Source organism: Ambystoma mexicanum, chromosome 14 (assembly GCF_040938575.1).
Source record: "Ambystoma mexicanum isolate Mex_15411 chromosome 14, UKY_AmexF1_1, whole genome shotgun sequence".
NCBI classification, from domain to species: Eukaryota; Metazoa; Chordata; class Amphibia; order Caudata; family Ambystomatidae; genus Ambystoma; species Ambystoma mexicanum.
The window spans coordinates 154,235,960-154,254,522 of NC_090940.1; the positions used below are offsets into that span (position 1 = coordinate 154,235,960).

The window sequence follows — 18,563 nt, forward strand, 5'->3', positions numbered from 1 at the left end:
ACCCTTGTTTCCGGAGCAGCAAACTACAAGTCTGCCTGCCGGAGCCGCTGTGCCCAACATGTCTGATCCAGGCAGACTTGTCACAGGAGCACCAGCACCATGCTCCTGTGTCCCCACTCCCAGGACTCTATGGGAATGTTGATTAACAAAATGACTGGCGCCTGACTTCCCAGCCGCCGGACTTGTAATAGCCTGGTGGCACCAGGAAGTCAGGCGCCAGTAATTTTTTATGGGTCTGGCGGCAACCCGCCAATAGCACCGGCAGGGTTACCACCAGACCTGTAATGAGGTCCTATTTCTTTACGCAAAATTTATTACTGAAAATCCTTCACCAGTTTTGGTTTTGTAATTCTTACCTTCTTGAGAACTGCATCCATGTATTAGCCTTTTTGAGTTTCCTTCTCGTGCTGCCCATGGCAAGGTTTACTTTTAAATGCCAACTGAAGCCCATTTACTCGCTTCCTACCGCTTAACTATACAAAAATGTTGCAGCTCTCCTACCGCTTACAATAATTTCCCAAACTCTTAGGAGTTAACTAAAACTGTTTTGGGATTAGGGGAGTAGTTTCTCCCTCCCCTATTCTGGGGCCTGGGTGGAGCTTGCACACCAACCATGTAGCGGGCGCTTCGTCCCGGGAGCCCATCAGCCTTGAGTTCCTTGCCTGGGCAGAAACAGAAGGCAGCAGGGGACGTCCTGCCACTCCGAGAATCTTGTTGAAAGTCAGCTGCATTGCTTGCTTTCAAGCTCTTCATATTGAGCCTCATGTAGAGCTCAGAGCACGGGACTCTCTCCTTAATGGGCACTGCCATCTTGAGACGGTTACAGGGCCTACAGACTATAATAAGGAACATATCATAAGTGAAAAAGTAGAACACATCCCCACTCCCTAGGAACCCCCACTAGGAATTCTTATCCAAACCAGCACTGAATCTGCAGAGGTTCCATACCAGACTGAACCTGACTCTGACATTGAATGCACACCTTGACACTGTAAGCAAAAACCATTCACTAAAACAGCATAAATCACTTGCATGTATGTGCTATCATTTAATTAAACTATTGTATTCCTCACCAACATGTTTGGAAACATTTAATTAACAGTTCATAGATCAGGGTTGCTCACCACTCTGTTTCGTGATTTTCCTCAGGTGCACGTTGGCACAATGCTACTTTGGAGCAGTTGAAGAAGGACCTTACAGGACTTCATGGCGACTGTAAGGTTATGGCTTTAGCCATCTGCGCATCTGCAATTGTTGAAAGACCTGACAAGGATGAGCCCCTCCGTGACTTAGGTGAGGACAGTGGAGACCCAATTCATAGCGTTGGATGTTGGGGATTGGTTAGTTACATTCTCAGTGGAGAACGGACCACTATTGTACATTGCTGTTCCTTATACAAATATTCATTTTTAAGGGACCCAACAGATAATCCTTTTAAACCCCTTTTTGTATGTTGCAGGAGCTCTTACTTTATCAATTGGGTGCACTTTATATAATAGGAGTTTTCCTAAATTGTAAGTTTTGGGAGCTACCGACATTGCTTTTGTGCCCCAACATTTGTGCTACTTTTGCAAAGATGTTGGGACTATAGTCCTGGCAAGACCCCCTGGTTTCTGTGAGATGGATATGCTCTGCCCTTTCGCTTTAACTAATGGGTAACCAATTAATGTTTTATGACCATATGAGCTGAAGTAAACTCTTGATACCTTTCCTTGTGAGCCGTAAAAAAAGTGGGGACCGGCCAGTTTACACCCCTTCCTTTTGCGACTAACAAGACGTTTCAGTTTGAACATTGTAACCTTCAGTGATAATTGCACTTTTCAAGTGTGTTCTGATGGAGTATGAATCCTGTTTTGCATTGAAATAAACAGCTCTTTTGTTTTTAGCTGGTTTTGCACACACAAAGCCAGATGATCATTTGAGCTCTGGTGGGCATATTGCTCTGAGACTGGAGTTGGAGACCCCTAATTGAGTGTCTTTTCACATGGAGTCTGTTGGTCAGGAGAACAACATTCATATCACCAACATAAAGATCAACAATGTCAAGACCATTGGTGTAGATGAAATGGAATGAAATAGGAACAAGGTGCCTTTTCTTGGAACAAACCAACTCGTCAGGAATAGTCACAACAATCAGAAACTATGACTGCATTGTGAACCAATGAAAGGGAACCTAAGCAAAAAGCAACTATTTGCGAGCCACGCAAACGCCTAACAAATTGGAAGAACTCTGAGTGCTGTAGGCAAGTTGTTTCACAGAGTGAGACCTTATTTTCTAAAACCTCTTCCTGTAAATATTTGTATGGAGGAGCGGTAAGGAATGTGCCCTCTGCGTAACAGAGTGCAGGTCCAGGAATGTAAAACTGTACCTAATTTTCTAGGCAGCTAGGACTAGCACTATTGAGGGATGTCAAGGTTAGGTACCATTTTTTAAAGTTGATTATTCTATTTACAGTGAGCCAGTGGATTGATTTGATACGTTTTTAAATCTGATCTCTTTTTCCTTAGCCAGAAACAAGACGGTGAAAGCTCCATATTGGGCAACCTGTGGCTTGTGGATCAAATATGCTGAGGGATCCAGCAGACAGGTTGATGTAATAGACCAGCTGTGATTTACATAAGGTGCGACCATGATGGATCTATCTCTCTTAGGTGTACACTGGATATGATTTTTCAGTTCATGCACCTGGAAGAAAACTGATGCTAAAGTTGCAGCTACAAATGTGCATCATGATTTTTCATATTACACAGAATGACGGAAGACAAAATCAATGCAAAGATCCTCACTCCCCCTGGTCCACTCAGATATATTGGTTTTTATTAGCATAAAGCTGTAGCCAATCAGAGTTCATACAATTTTAGACTACGCCATGAAAATACTCTAGATTCTGGAATCGTTACGGACACCAATCCAGATAGATCTGGATGTCATTAATGGAGGTATGGCAGACCATCTTAAACAAGGAGATCACATGAAGAGCAGAGCCGATGTGAACACTAAACACATTAGGTGAAAGAAAAGAGCCGTGGGAGACCCCACACTCAACTCGCTTCTATAGAGATGGCAGCGCTCCAGTCTAAATTAATCAGCTAAACCTATTTGCACCCCACTCACTCCCACTGCCTCCAACAGGCAGGTAATCAGGATGTTAAAAACCAATGTGTTTATTGTGTGATGCTGGAAATGCTTTTGGAGGAACAGGGCCTCCTTGTCCTTGTCCTAGTCCTACCACTTTCCTGTAAGTGTCATTTGTATGCTTTCTGCACAGGAGTCCAGTTTGGACCCCTGGCAGTGAAGCTCTTCATCTTTGGCGAATAATACTCATGGTATACATCCTTTTACGCCTAGTGTATATTTTTGGGCACCTGTATGTTGTGTAAGGAAGGCATGGTATCAAAGTAAAACAGACACAAGTGACCAAAGTTCAAGGGTGTTTATTGAACCTTATCAAGGGTGTGATAAACATCTGTCTTAACCTAAATCTAAGATGGGATCAAGTTAAAACCATCAAATAAAAATAATGAAGATCACCCCTGCTAATTGCACAGGGAGTCTTGATTATATTAAAGACTAGGAGGCAAGCATTATGCTTCAACTTCTTTTATTCACTCTTCAGCAGTTTCAACAACAAAACATAAAAAAGTTGTGAAAAGGTCTCCCTTCATCCCTTTCCTATTCTTAAACTGCAAATCCCACTGTCTTTGTAGTCCTCTTAGTGTCACTTCAGCTTATGACCCCCTTCCTGTTCCTGGACTCTTCCTCTTCTTTGAATGCTCTGAACTGCATCCTTTAAAACTTGAACAACTATGCCCATCCAACGGGGTGAACCATTCCAACTGTTGCAAACTCTGCTTTGTTGCTTCGCGGATGCAGCGCTCAACTACTTCCCGCCTTTGCGGCCTTAGGATCCTCGCCTCTCAATTATTCTTCTGGTCTTCCCCTAGGGCTCACACAAACAACAATATCAGGGTGGAGTCCTTGTACTGTCACTCAAACCAGCATACAATCAATACACATGAACAGTACATGAGAGGGTGGGAAATTAATGCTAGCCTCCTAGTCTTTAATAGAATCAAGACTCCTTGCGCAATTAGCAAGGGGTAATCTTCATTCTACATCAAGAGTTGAGGCGAGCATTATGCTTGTTCAGAGCTTACCCAATAAAGCTGTCGACAACCCTGCGATTGGCTTGAAATAAAACTCTTTAAAAGTAGTATTGCTAGCCTAATCAGGTGAGATCTCACACTGTTACTCCTGATGTGAATGCTTTAGATGCCATAGCCCCACTCACCGAGTGCGCCCATAGTCCCTTAAATCGATGCCTGCTAGCTGCATCACCTCACACACTCACCTAGCTATGGTGGCGGTTGCTACTGCCTGAAATGGCTTCCCGCTCGCTATCAGCAACTGCGTAGTATCCGGCCTCCTACACTCAGCCGTTCTGCTCTCGTATTCTTTAATATATCTCGCTACACACCATTTAGCGTTGCTTGGGAAATAGGGATAGTGCACTGTGGCGGACCCTGTTTTCATCCTCCTAGCTATTGAGAAGGTCACTCCTTCGGGACCGAAAGACTTTCTGTGTATTTCTAGGGCCCTGACATCCGCTACTCGCTTGCAAGATACTAGACATAAAAGCATTGCTAATTTGCCTGATAATGGCTTCAATTACAGATACTTGACTGTCAGCCATCTTGCTAGTAGTCGCAACACTACTGTAACATCCCACAATTGCTTGTATTGTGGTTCAAGAGGTTCTCTGTATTGAGCCCCCTTTATGAGCCTGGTTACTGTTGTGTGTTCCCCTGCTGGGACCCCTTGGACCAGCAAGTGACCCGCTAAATGGCCGACCTGTAGACTCGGATAGTCCTAAGCGCTTTCCCATCCTACAAAAGGAGAACAAGGAAATCTAAGATCGCAACTACAGGTGCTGAAACGGGATGAACATTTCTCCCTCTGCACCAGCTCGACCACTTGACCACTTTGTAGCTCCTCCTAGTAGATGGAGCCCGAGATTCTGCAATGAGCTCTGCTGCTTGCGCCAAAATGCCTGGCAGTGCCCATCATCTCCTGATATCCCGCACGCCATCAGCGGGAAAGTCCCTCTCACTCTGAGAGGATGAAACGGCCCAGCTGAGTCAGTGAGTCACTGCACCCTGTCTAGGAGGACTCGCAGGAAATCTCCTGACAGTTCCATCAACATCGGAAACCATAATTGAGACTTCCATATCGGCGCTATCAGAATCAACTCAGCCTTCTCTCACCAGCACTTCGCTAGCACTCTGCTCAACATTACGAAAGGGGGAAACGCATAATGAAATTTTCCCGCCCATATTTGAAAGAATGCGTCAGTGCCCTGCGCTGACGGATCCAGTCTCTCACTGGTCCCCACCTCTGGATCAGCTGTCGAAAAATCTCTGGGCCTAACTTGCACTTGCGGGAGTCTATCAGATACTGAGAGTTCCAGTCGGCTACTACATTGAGCGCTCCTGGTATGTACTATGCCATCACTGACGTGCCCGACTGGAGACAGAAGTGCCAAAAATCTTTCCCTAGTTCCGCTAGTTATTTTGACCTTGTCCCATCTAGGTGGTTTATGTACCTGACTGCTGATATATTGTCCATTTTGAGAAGAACACACAAACTCACTCTCCCTTTCGTGAATGCATTGATGGCGAAGGAGCCTGCTAGAAGCTCTAAGCAGTTTATGTGAAGGCAGAGTTCTTCTCCGCTCCATTTCCCTCCGGTCTCTAGGGATCCGCATCTCGCACCCCAGCCCACTTGGCTGGCGTCCGAATCTATAACTAGATCTGGTCGATCTCTGAATATGGCATGACCTTTCCAGGCATCCATATTCTTCAGCCACTATTCCAGTTCTGTGATGGATTCTAGATCAAGGGGTATCAACTGATGGTATTTCAGACCTTAGTGTAGGTGTCTGATTTTTAGCCTCTGAAGGGCTCGATAATGTAGGGAACCTGGAAAGATAGCTTGGCTTGATACTGCTAGCATTCCCACTATTCTTACTAGCCCTCTGATTGATATCTTCTGCTTGCTGAGGCAGTTCCTGATCTCCTTCTTGATGTCTCTGATCTTCTGAGCTGGCAACTCTAGAGTCACTTCTTCTGATGTCTAGCACAAAGCCCAGAAAGACTAATCTTTGTGTTGGTGTAGTCTTCAACTTCTCCCTGTTCACCAGGAACCCTAGTGCGGAGAGGAGATCTTGCACCCACGCAGTCTGATACAACAGCATTTGTCGATCTTCCACTAGGAGCAGTAGATAGTTTAAGTATATAATCATCCTGGTTCATCCGTTTGGTAAAAGCCCAAGGTGCTGAGGCTAGCCCGAAGGGCATTGTACTGAATTGCCACAATTGGCCGTTCCAGCAAAAGGCTAGGAAAGTCCTGAATTCCGCCTGCACCAGTATCGTGAGATACACATCTTTCAAGTTTATTCTTGTTAACCAGACCCCTTCTCTCAGGGTGTCCCTCAATTGGTGTATGCCTTCCATCTTGAAGTGATGATAAACTACCCAGCTGTTCAGATCTCTCAAGTTTATGATATGATATGGCATTTATAAGACGCCTATACACAAGTGTTTGAAGGAGCGACGAGGCAAAGGAGGGGGAACAGAGGGAAGACAGAGACAACAATCTTACTAGGCCAGGTGACATTGAGATCACGCAAGTGCAGGGGAAGGGGGAAGGGGAAAGTGCTGGGGGAAAGAGGGAGGGGGCAGTACAAGGGAACCACAGTAAAGATAAATAGAGTAAATAAAGCAATAAGTAAGAGTGTGGCCAGCTGGTGGCAAGTGCAAGGATAAGTGCACACATCAGGTGTCAAGTGCTGGTAGGGGCTATAGGGATACATAAAACAGTTCCCTAGTGCGGGGGATGCCAAGGAGGCAGTGCAGGGGTGCAACTGGCGGGGGAGAGGACCTGGGCCCGAGATCAGAGGGTAGCCTGGTGACCAGTGCAGTTTCAGATTCAGCCAGGAGTTCAGGAGGGGAGAGAAGGAGAGAAAGCAGAAGCAAAGAGGAAGGTTTTGAGGTGCTTCCGGAACCAGAGATGGTTCTCCTCAAGTTTCACAGAGGCAGGGAGGCTGTTTCAGAGGGAGGCCTCAGCCGAAGAAAGAGATCTGCCACCAACCTGTTGCTTAGAGAAACGACTGACCCTGAGGGAGCTGGAGGCGGATGAGCAAAGAGCTTGAGAAGGAAGATACTTAGGAAGAGAGAATTTAAGGTATTGAGGCCTCAACTCCCAGAAGGCCTTGTGTACAATGCAGAGGGTTTTGAACTTAATCCTTGCAGCCACTGGGAGCCAGTGCAGAGATTTCAGTCCTACAGAGATACGATCCCTGGGCTTGAGGCCAAGGACAAGTCTTGCAGTCCTGTTCTGGATGAGTTGCAGAAGGCAGAGGGTGGAAGCAGGCAGATTTAGAAAGAGGCTGTTGCAGTAGTACAGCCTAGAGAGAACCATTTTCCTGGAGACATTGAGCTTCTGGGGAAGGGGAGAAAAGGAAGACTACCTCTGAGGAGGTGCAGCTGGTAGTGTGACTTCTTAGAGACGTCAGAGATATGAGGAGAGAAGGAGAGTGTGGAGTCGAAGATGACCGCAACATTTTTAGCCTCACAGGTGGGAGCAGGAAGAGGGCCAAGAGAGGCCAGCCAGAGAGTGACAGAAAAGGAGGGAGCAGGTGTGAAGATGAGGAGAATCTCAGTCTTACTGGCATTAAGGCAGAGATCATTGGTGGCACACCACTCCTGGTTAGCAGACAGGCAGTCAGAGATGAGGGAAGGAGAAGAAGTGGCGGAGGGGAACCTGAAAATGAGTTGAGTGTCATTCGCATAGCACTGAAATTTGGGGCACAGAGCGGCAATGCAGTGGACAAGAAGTGCCAGGTATTGTTTGAACAGCCAGGGAGAGAGGTTAGACCCCTGGGGAATACCACAGATAGAGTAAGAGGAGAGAAGGACCCAAGTTGGACCTGGGAGGGTCGATCGGAGAGGAAAGAGGTCACCCAAGCCATGGCCTAATCGGTGATACCCAGGTTATCACTGAGACAGTTGAGCAGGATGGCATGGTTGACCGTGTCAAAGGCAGACAAGAGATGAAGTAAGATGAGGACACAGGGGGTGTTGGAATCAAGGTTGGAGAGCAGGTCTTCACGGATGTTCAGAAGAGCAGTTTCCGTGCTTATGGCTGCTCTGAAGCCAGACTGGTGGTCATGGAGACAACCAACAGATTCAGTGTGAAGATTAAGCTGGGAGATAGCCAGTTTTTCCAGGAGTTTTCCCAGGAAAGGAGTGATGGAGATTGGGCGATAGTTAGCCGGGCAGGAGGGGTCGGCTGTGGGTTTCAGGGGGGAAGGGAAGACCCCAGTGGCGAAGGAGTGATTGCAGAAGTCAGCCAGAGCAGGGGCCAAGGTGTCAATGTGGTCCTTATGGTTTTGGAGGAACCGGGGTGAACCTGTTTTGACAAGACTTTCATATATCAGACTTGTCTAGAAACCTTTTCTGGGGAGAACAGGGGAAAGGCAGAGAATGAGGGTGGAGAGGTGGCGGCCGAAGAAGCGCCAGAGGAAGAGCAGGGAGTAGAGGGAGAAGAAGAGAGCACAGACAGGATGTCCTGAGTTTTAGAGAGGAAATGAGAAGTCAGGGCCGTACAGAGGCCCTGGTAGGGGACAGGAGAGGCAGAGACTGCAGCAGGATTGGCCAGCTCCTTGCAGATTTTAAAGAGTACGGCCGAGTTGTTAGATGCCGCAGAGACGCAGACTTGGATGTGGGCTCTCTTCTTGATTCGGACAGAGATCCGGTATTGCCTTTGGAGCAGGTGGCAGGACAGTTTGTCAGAGGATGTACATGAAGCACGCCATTTCCTCTCAGCCACCCTGCACTTGCATTTAACGGTGGCGAGGTCTGAGTCGCACCAGGAGTTGCACTTGGCTTTGGGGTTCAAGTGGATCTTCATGACAGGGGACAGAACATCAAGAGTGTCAGATATAGCAGAGTGGAGCATGGAGAGGGCTGTGTCAGGGTGTGAGCCAGCCAACGGGGATGGGGGTGCGAAAAAGTGGCAGCGAAAGCCTCAACTGACACACGCTTCATGGGACGGATAACCAAGAAGGTAGGTGGCAGTGCTGGGGTTGGCTTGGCTTGAGGGATGGAGTGAGCTGGGGGGAAAGGAGAAAGTGATCACTTCAGGAGAGAGGAGTGGTGAGAGGGATAGAGAGGGGAAGGTCTGTAGAGATCAGAACATCAAGAGTGTGCCTTGCAGAGTGAGTCAGGCCAGAGGGGAGGATAGAGAGTCGCAGAGGTCGCGAGAGAGTCCAGTGGAAGGACAGGAAGCATCCAGGTGGATGTTAAAGTCTACAAGAAGGAGGAGTTGAGTGGTCGAGACCAGGAGGGAAGAGGAGAGGTCTGCCCACTCAGAGAGGAAGGAGGAGATCTGACCAGGTTGCCGATAGATGGCCACAGTAAGGGAATGGCTAGGAGATAAAGAGAGCCTGCAGACAAGGCATTCAAAAGAGGAGTAGATCTGCATAGAAATGAAGGAGGCAGGGATCCACTAGGGGAAGATCAGCCCCTAGTGGAACGGTTGGACCTGGGCGCGGAGTGGATCTTGTAGCCATCAGGGAGGAGAATGTCAAAGCTTGTGACAGAGCTGGCCGTGAACCATGTCTCGTGAGACCGAGGACATTGAGGTCAAGTTCTTCCATGAGGTGGCAGATGTCAGAGGATTGTTTGACAGCTGAGCGAGAGTTAAGAGTCGCAATATGGAGAAGGTTGCCGTCCTTGAAAGACTCCTGTTGAGGGCTACAAATCAGAGGTACGCCCTGCGGAGGTGTAGAATAGGCCTGAGGGAGGGCAGAAGAGGAAGGAGAGTTGGGCAAGGTAGCCAAGGAGGAGACAGCAGCGGGAGGCAAGGAAGCTGTGGAGGAGACAGCAGGAGAAGGAAGGAAATTGTTGAGGCACGGGAAGCGTCTATCAAAGAGGAGAAGACTGGCCTGAGGGTCTTGGACCAACACAGTACCATTCAGGTCAACATTAATGATGACCTTAGAGGAGCTGAAGGAGGACAGGAGGGCCTCCCACCGGGTGCCACCATTAATGGGAGAAGAAGAGAGAGGGGAAAGCACAGAGACCATATGAAGAGTCCATAGGTCTGGCAAGGGAACGACAAAGAGGATGTCGGTGAGGGTTTGCCTAGAGGAGGCACTGGTATAGGTGTCAGCGATAGGGAGGCCTGGGTTGGAGACCAGGATGTCCTTTTTAAACTTCTTCCTACCAGATTTAGTGAGGAGAGCAGAATAGTTGATAGAGAAGCAGTTAGAAAAGATAGGAGAGACAGAAAGCACCATGGAGTAGGTGGGGAGAGGAGAGAAGAGAAGAGGAAGGGGGGCTAGATGGAGGAGAACACTAGGGAAGGACACATAGAGGGGCGCAAGCAGACGAGATAGAGAGAGATGAGACAATAGTAGACAATTGGACAGAGCAACAGACAATCAGACCACGGTAGAAAGTTTGCTAGATGAAAGCATTGCTAAGAAGTCAAAACCACAGAATGCCTCTGCTTTCGCAACGCAATTTCAAATACCGGAGAAACACACCTAAGTCTGAGAGTCCTTAATACTTTCAGAATGCAATTTTAAATACTTTCACAATGCAATTTTTCAAATACCAGAGAAACACACCTAAGTCTGAGAGTCCTCTATAAGGGGAGAAAGGCCTAGGTTTCACAATGCAATTTTAAATACTTTCACAATGCAATTTTAAATACTTCCACAATGCAATTTTTCAAATACTGGGGAAAACACACCTAAGTCTGAGAGTCCTGTATAAGGGGAGAAAGGCCCAGGTTTCACAATGCAATTTTAAATAATTTCACAATGCAATTTTAAATACTTCCACAATGCAATTTTTTAAATACCGGAGAAAACACACCTAAGTCTGAGAGCATGCTAAGTGGGAGGGTTATCAGGGTACAGTGAAGGCACTATTCCAAACCCGGGCCACTCCTACCTTACTTAGTAGCTGCTGGTTGACAGCTGGCTACTGGCTTCCACTGCTGACACCTGCAGGCACCATAGGGAGGTGTCTCTGCGGGAGCTGCCCTTTGCCTTAGGGGTCCTTAGTTGCAAGGGGCTGCTGGGTAGAGGGCTGCCATAGGAAGGTCCGTTAAGACCAGAGAGCTGTTAAATCATGGGTGAAGGGAGAGTTGAAAGGTGGGAGGAGGGAGGGGAAGAGGAAGAAGGGCTTGGGGAATCGAGCAATGCACGCAGGGCCTGGGGGCACCAAAATAAGTAAAGGCAGCAAAAATAGGCCCGAAAGAGTCACACAGTCAACGAGGCTCACCTGGGAATGCAGATAGAAAGGCACAGACCCAACGGTGCCGTGGACTATACCAGGCATGGAAAATGCACACAGCCAATGACTGGACACACTTTTTCTTTCCTGTAGACCAGAGACATGGAGCTCACGAATCTCGGGACTGTACTGCACTTCTCTATGGCTCCCTTTGATTCTATTTGGCGAAGCTCGCAGTGTAAGCTCTCTTGCTCTATCTACGCTAGCTGTAACTCTCGGGGCCAATTCTCTTGTACTGGCCCTTGAATAAACTCGAGCTGCAGACTACTGACGGTTTGCAAGACCCATGCATCGCTGGAAAGTGCGCGCTAGTTTCCCCCAAAAAGCTGTGCCCCGCCCACTGAAGGATTATTTGGGGCGCTCACCTGGAGTAAAGCTCTGGCCTAGAACGGCTCCTCTGCCTCTGCGACCTCTCAGGAATCGACCTCTGGTCGGGAAGAACAAGTCCTGCTGATTGTTCTCCCAGTACTGGGCCCTGGAATTCTGGGGCCTTCTCCCTCCCTTCTGTTCCCCTGGGGAGGTTGTTGTGATGATTGGCACTGCTGACCTCTGCATGAATGCCTCTCTGAGCTTTGCAAAAGTGTCAGCTGCCTCTGGGGCCTTTTCGGCTACTCCGTATGGTCGACCCGGGGGGTCAGAAGAGGGTTTCCTCTTGCGAGTCTGATTACTCCCCTTCATTCCTGTCCTTGAGGGCTCTCAGGGCTTTTTTAGTAGGGATTCTAATGTTTCCAGCCTATCTTGTAAGGGTTTCACCCCTTGTGGTACAGCATCGACCAACCAGTTTCCCAGCACTTCTTTAAAGCTGGAGGTGAGGTCCAGGGAGTGTTCCTCCTTGCTCAACTCGAACTGCTGCGTTGGGTCGATGTCCTGGTATCCTGGAAGATAACTTCCTATGTGCAATACCACGATATAAATGTTTTATTGTGTATATATATATATATATATATATATATATATTTTTCTTTTTCTTGTGGCTAGCACCTTTATTTCTTTTTTATTTAATTTGTGGCCCGCTTGCACCACTTCCAGTCCGTTGTCAGTTCGCGGGCTGTTATCTTTTGAGAATCGTAGTCTCTAGCTTTCTGCATGTATTTTGCGCCGTCTTACGCTCGTCTGAGCGTGAAGACCTCACGATCTGATTTGGAATTATCCGATCGAAAGAGGTTGCCTTTATGTTCGTAGGCTCTCTCGCTCCATTTGCTCGAGCAAAATGTGCTTCACCGCTGGGCCCAGCTTTCTTTAAAGGTTTGGCGTGCTGCACAGTTGTCGCACTGGCAATGCGTCTGAGCCGTGCAGACTTCGGCTCCACCTCTCTGTCGGAGGGGCCGCTGCGTCACGCTCCGTCTTGCTCCGCCACCGCAAGGGTGGGGCCCGTAGTGCTCCTGCCAGCCGTGAAGGAAAACGAGCCCCCTGGCGTGTCGGGAATACGACACGGGGCTCACTTCCCTCTCGCCCGTACCTAGCTGCTACTAAGTCTGCTACCAATCTCCTATCATGCTGCGCTGCATCTGCGGACCCTATTAAAACCAGTTTGCTTCGGTCTTATGGTCGCTGCGGTCCGCGGCCTCCACACAATTCTTAATAAATTCTGAACGACTACAGTTCTTGCCTACTCATAAGTTATTTACATTATTTTATGCCTCTTCTGGCTACGAAAATCATTTAAACATGCTGCACATCTTGGAATAGAGGTGAAAGGGTACTTATCTGCTTGAAGAACAGGAAAAGAAGAGAGGAGGCGTCCGGAAACAGGAAGTGGGTCAAAAGCTGGACTGACACTAAGAGGACTACAATGACAGTGGGATTTGTAGTTTAAGCAAAGGAAAAGGATGAAGGGAGAACTTTTCACAGTTTTCTTATGTTTTGTTGTTGAAACTGCTGAAGAGTGAATAAAAGAAGTTGAAGCATAATGCTCGCCTCCAGTCTTGACATAGAATGCAGTCCTAGTGGAGTCTTGTCAAAATAAAAAGGGCCTATACTATTTATACTATAAAACCTATTGCCAATCCTTACCGCTAAACTACAAATAGTGTGGGGTAATTTTCATGAAAAAGAAAGAAGTGTTCACTAAATGATAAGTCAGGATGTTCAGGGCATTGGCCTCCCTTCCCCGCGTTTTTAGCATGGGACAAGGCGGTTCAATCGAGCACAGCACACTCCTCGGCTTCTTCGGGACAAGGACACAGTTCCTTTTACCAACATCAAGGCCTTCCATGCCCAAGTCTCTTACATTCAAAGTCTCTTAATTCAGAGGGCCCGATGTACCAAAAACAACGAAAAAAAGGTTCCTTTCTAAATATTCAACTCGGGCGAGTCACTCTTCACCTTGGATCCCCATCAGCTGGGCTCAGATCCTATTTTATACAATTAGCTTTGCTCAGCCAGGCTCAGACCAATTTTAGTTAGTAGGCATCCTTCAGTCGGGTTCACGTTTGCCTCATAAATATCTTCTCGGGTGACTCACGGTTCACCCCGGATCACCCTCTTCCGGGCTCAGATTCTTCCTTTTATCACTTAGTCTCCCTCAGCAGGGCTCAGACCAATTTCACTTTATTGGCTATCGAAGACTGTAGAAAGTGCACAGGATTTAGCTTGACCCGTTGCAGGATCAGTTCGATTTCACAGTTCTTCGAATGAGCACCCATGTGGCGCTGGACCACTCTATATGGTACCTATTTTGGTTTCATAAAGTTCAATCACATATGAGTCATCTTTCCTCATGCAATGTTGCCACTTGCAACCATGATTACAAAACAGTCCGGTCTGCTATCAGTCTCTCTGACTCAACGGCTATGCTGAATTCTGTGGCGCTGCTTTGTTGCCGGAGCCAAGGACAGTATCACAGCAGCAATCGCTTCTCCCCGCCTTGGCTATCAATGCGGGAGGGCCCTGTGTACCTTCTGCAACACTCCACCATTCTTCAGCTGCAATTCCTGGTCTTAGTTTCTTTTGCTCACGGCCTCTTGAAAGTCAAAGTTCTTTTCCGAAAAGGTCAAGGGTAATTCCCTCCTTGCAGCCCTCTCTGGTCTCGCCGCCTTTCTCCTTGGTTTAAATTGCCATCTCGGAAATGCTGCTTGCTCGTGCATTTTGCCTTGCTCTCAGTGGGCTTTTGTGCTCCACCTTTTATCCATGAGGGGAACTGTGATGGGAGTCAGGTGTGTGTAATTATCAGTAATTGTCTGACTCTGCCTGACCCTTGTGTTGGGACATGTCAGGTGTACAGCTCTGGTGTTAGTCCGTTGTCGTTCACGATGAACTGTCTGTGAGAAAGTGTTTGTGTCGGGAAAGGGAGGGGGTTTGAGCTTCTAGGTATCCTATCTGGTAGGATGGGAAAAGGTGTTACAGGGAAGGGGATACCCTGTCTCACCCTTCGGTGTCCCACTTACACTCCCCAAAGACCCCCATCCAGGTGATTCTCCCACACTGGTCCACCCCCAGGAACTGGATCCAATAGTGATGGCCATGTCCTGGCCACCTGGATGACAGATCCCCAGGGATGAGCCAGTGAGACACACTCTCAGTGTCCTCCATTTTTGGGACATCCAGGCCATGTCATAGGAATGAATGGATTCTGGAAAAAAGGCAAGATGGCCACTGTATCCTCTTGGTTTCTTTTGCCTTTAGCCCTTGTTTCACAAAGTCCTGAAAAGCTCTGGCTCTGTTCCCTTCCCCTGAATGGTTGTTGGGTTGATGGACCATATATGGCTCTGGGGGCTGCCCAGGCCAGACTGGCTGGAGCCTTCCCAGGGACTGCTTGTTCTGGGTACACCCTAGGGGTGGGACCTGAATGAATGGAAAGAGGAGTTACATCACATCCTGTGTTGTGGGCATCTGGTTTTGGCTGTGTGACAGAATGTATTTGGTCTACCTGAGCCAGCCCTGACTGAAACTGAAATGAATGCAGTGTGAGCTCTGAAAGGCTGGTAGTTGCCGCCAATACACATTTACTATTTTGGGTGTCTGGATTTAGGCGAATGGCCTGAATGTCTGTGAGCCCGATTAGATGCTGCCCGATGAATGCACTAATGTGTGATTGGCTGACTGAGCCTAGCTCAGCCTGAGTGAATGGGGGACAGTTGTGCATAAAAGGGTACCCCTCACTCACCTCCTTGTCAGAAGCTTGGAGTCTCCTAGTCGGTATTCTCCAGTTTGACCTAATGCCAATTTGACCTACTACCATTTGCCTGCATCTGTTTGCCCTAATTCGGTAGGTCAATGGTACCCTTTAATAAAAAAATAGTTGTGGGGTGGTGTAAGGGAATAGGTTGAGGTGGGGGGAAGTCAGAGGAGAGGTTGCGGGGGTTCTTCCCCTGCATTAGGGAGGTTTGAGGGGATCTCCCTCCGCAGTAGGTCAAAAATAATTAGGTCAAAATAATTAGGTCAAATGGGCAGTAGGTCAAGTTTTCTAGGTCAAACAACCCATACCCTCCGAGTCAGAAGCTGTAGTCAAAAACCAGAAGAAACCTGGAGTATTCTTGAAGCATGTATCCTTAATCCAGCTGGTGGAAGAAGTCTGCGGCTGCAACTCTTCAACAAATCCTAATGGTGCTTTGCTGATTGAAGGACTGAACCAGAGAGGACCCAGAGAGGCAACCTCTTCCCGTAGCAACGAGGGGACATCGGGCAACTGCTGCTCTTCACCTGAAGTGCCCTGGAAGCCAGTCCTGTGTGCCTGTTGTCCTGCAGAGGTATCTTCTTGGGTCTGGAAGACAGGTTTTCAGGTATCTTTAGCCCAAGAAGTCCACCAGCGACGTCAGGGGGTCGGAGGTTGTCCGTGACCACTGGGAAGCCATATTGCTGTGTATCACTCAGAAGAGGGGGTGAATGCCCAGAGCTTGCCAAGTTCCAACCAACATGAAGACATCTTCAAGGGACACTGCAACCATGACATCTGTCCACTTTTCCACGGCTGAGGAAGTTCAGTGTTGCTGCCTGCAAAGAAGTGCCCATTGGTGGGTTCCCCGCCATTCTGAACCAAATATCAAGACCTGAGGGCCCAGACTTGGTGGAGGTCTGCAGAGCAGTCAAGTACTCCAGTCCAACTCACTGGAGGCCATCCTGTCACCCGTGCTGCGGCTGCGCCAAGGAACCACACAGCGACAAACCGTAAACTGAAGAAACCTGACACCTACTTCGGCCAGTGCACCCGCCGCCACCGAAGGTCATCCATGGAAACCAACTAAACTATCTTCACCTCCCAAGCCTTGTCAAGGTCCACAGCAAGTTTCATCTTCGTGGAACATCCACAGCTGGCGTAACAACCCAAGGAGACTACTGCAAAAGACCTTCACTGCTGCCTTTCTGACACTGCTTGGTTCCCTTCTCCTGCTCGACACTGACGTCCGACCAACTCCTTCTTCCAGGGGCATCCTTGAGGGGCATCATCGAGTAAGACCAAAAAACTCCACCACCTAGCCCTCCAGGGCACCCAAGTTACTGTAACGAGGAAGAGCGTCTTCCATCCTCAGGGTTCACGCACGGGATACAGGTTCATCTTGGATCCTGTTCTCCTGTGGCTTCCTGGTACTTTGGAATCTGTAGAAACAAAAGCAGACAATCACTGAACACATAAGGACTTGGCATTGTTTTAACACCAAGTGCAACTTACTTTTTTCTTAGATGTTGCCCAGGTGGTGGGGAGGGCTCAAGCAGTATTGAGTTTTTTATTCCCAAATAAAGCATTCTACCAAGGTACTAAGAATTACCTGATCTATACCTTAATGCCTACGAGGTTAAACAGTGCCTAATAATTGTAATGCTTTGTAATAACTGTGAGCAGTTGGTGCATTATAACTGAATCTAAGGGTAACTGTGGTACCACATAGATCTGTATATATTGAGTTGACTATTTTATTAGATTTCTGAGTACAAAGTGAGTCTTATTTATATATATTCACATAAGTTTTATGTTAGTTAATAAAGGAACTAGGGTAGCACCTAACATATTGTGTTGACATTCCTTTGTGGGGGTTTGGGGATTCGCTGTACCTAAGAATCAGCCTGAATCATCTACCCTGAGTCTCAGCCTTGGCTGCTTGCCCAATGTTACCGATTAATCGACTTGGCTGGGGTGCATCTGTGCCTCTACCCCAACGGGAAATAGTACAGACACTCCCTCCAGTCTTTACAGACAGCCACATTGAGAAGTAATATAACTAGTAGAGCTTGCCCCCAGAGCAACTGAGTGTATGTTGTCCATAACGTCAGTCAATGCAGATTACATCCCATGATGTGGTCTGAACCCTGAGCTAATGGGATTCAGAATGCTGTGCTCTCCATATGTACTTACAACTGCCAGCGTTTTTGTTCGTCCCATTAAGTACCTTAACTAAGAGTGGATGGCTAAAATAGAAATGGGATGACAGTTGTTGAGTACTAAGTAATAGAAAGAGGATTTTTTTCAGGGGTGGTTTAATCAAGCCTCTCTTAAAAGCAAACAATTCCAAGCCCTCCTCCAAGGTCTCATTCAGGATGTCTCATACAAGGGGGTTGTTCTGGCTAGCTTGAATCGGCCTAGGAGGCATCTGATCTGCTACTGATTCTGAAGGTTTACTGTGATCCTACATATTTGCTAAGAGAAAAGAAGAAAGAAAGATGAGGGTTTGAGCACCAGTGTTACATTTGTACCGAAACTAGATTTTACAGTAATCTAGATGTTCAATCTTAGAGATCTCTTTTCCCAAAAGAAGGAGGCCAGTTGAATGCACAGGTACACTGACACAGACACTGTTTGAGGCTCCTTGAAAAGCGTACAAGCACAGTTGGATTCTGAAGGGATAGTGGAGTGCCAGTAATTGTAGCCAGCCAAATCTTCTGATAAGGTGTATTTTAATATGCTCATTATAACTGCGGTGACTGGCGCTATCTGTTGTTTTCTATGTTGTTTATCCTACACCACTGTTTGCCACAATGCATTTCAGGAGTAAACTAAGTTGCATGGTGGGATTTCTGTGTAGAGCTCTGCAAATGAGCCATACTGTTATGAAGTGACTTCCAGACTTTCTTGTGTTACTTCTTGGTTTATTACAGGAACTTAAGGACACAGTTACAGGAAGGATAAATACATGAGAGTATGGACTATTATCAGCACTGGCCCCATCACCCAGGCAGGGGAGCTCTAACTGCCTCAGTATGGAACCTTCAGATAAACACTCCACCATCCACACAGTAACATTCCATGTGACATCACAGGGTCA

The 18,563-nt window shown here is 47.6% G+C and overlaps 1 protein-coding gene across 1 annotated transcript in view; it reads left to right on the plus strand.

Annotated features, from left to right (window-relative positions):
- HEATR4 (HEAT repeat containing 4) overlaps window positions 1–18,563 on the plus strand; it is a 597,929-nt gene that overhangs the window by 275,937 nt on the left and 303,429 nt on the right. The window contains exon 7 of the mRNA XM_069638774.1: window positions 1,150–1,293. Coding sequence (XP_069494875.1) covers window positions 1,150–1,293 — 144 coding nt within the window. The remainder of the gene's footprint in view (window positions 1–1,149; window positions 1,294–18,563) is intronic.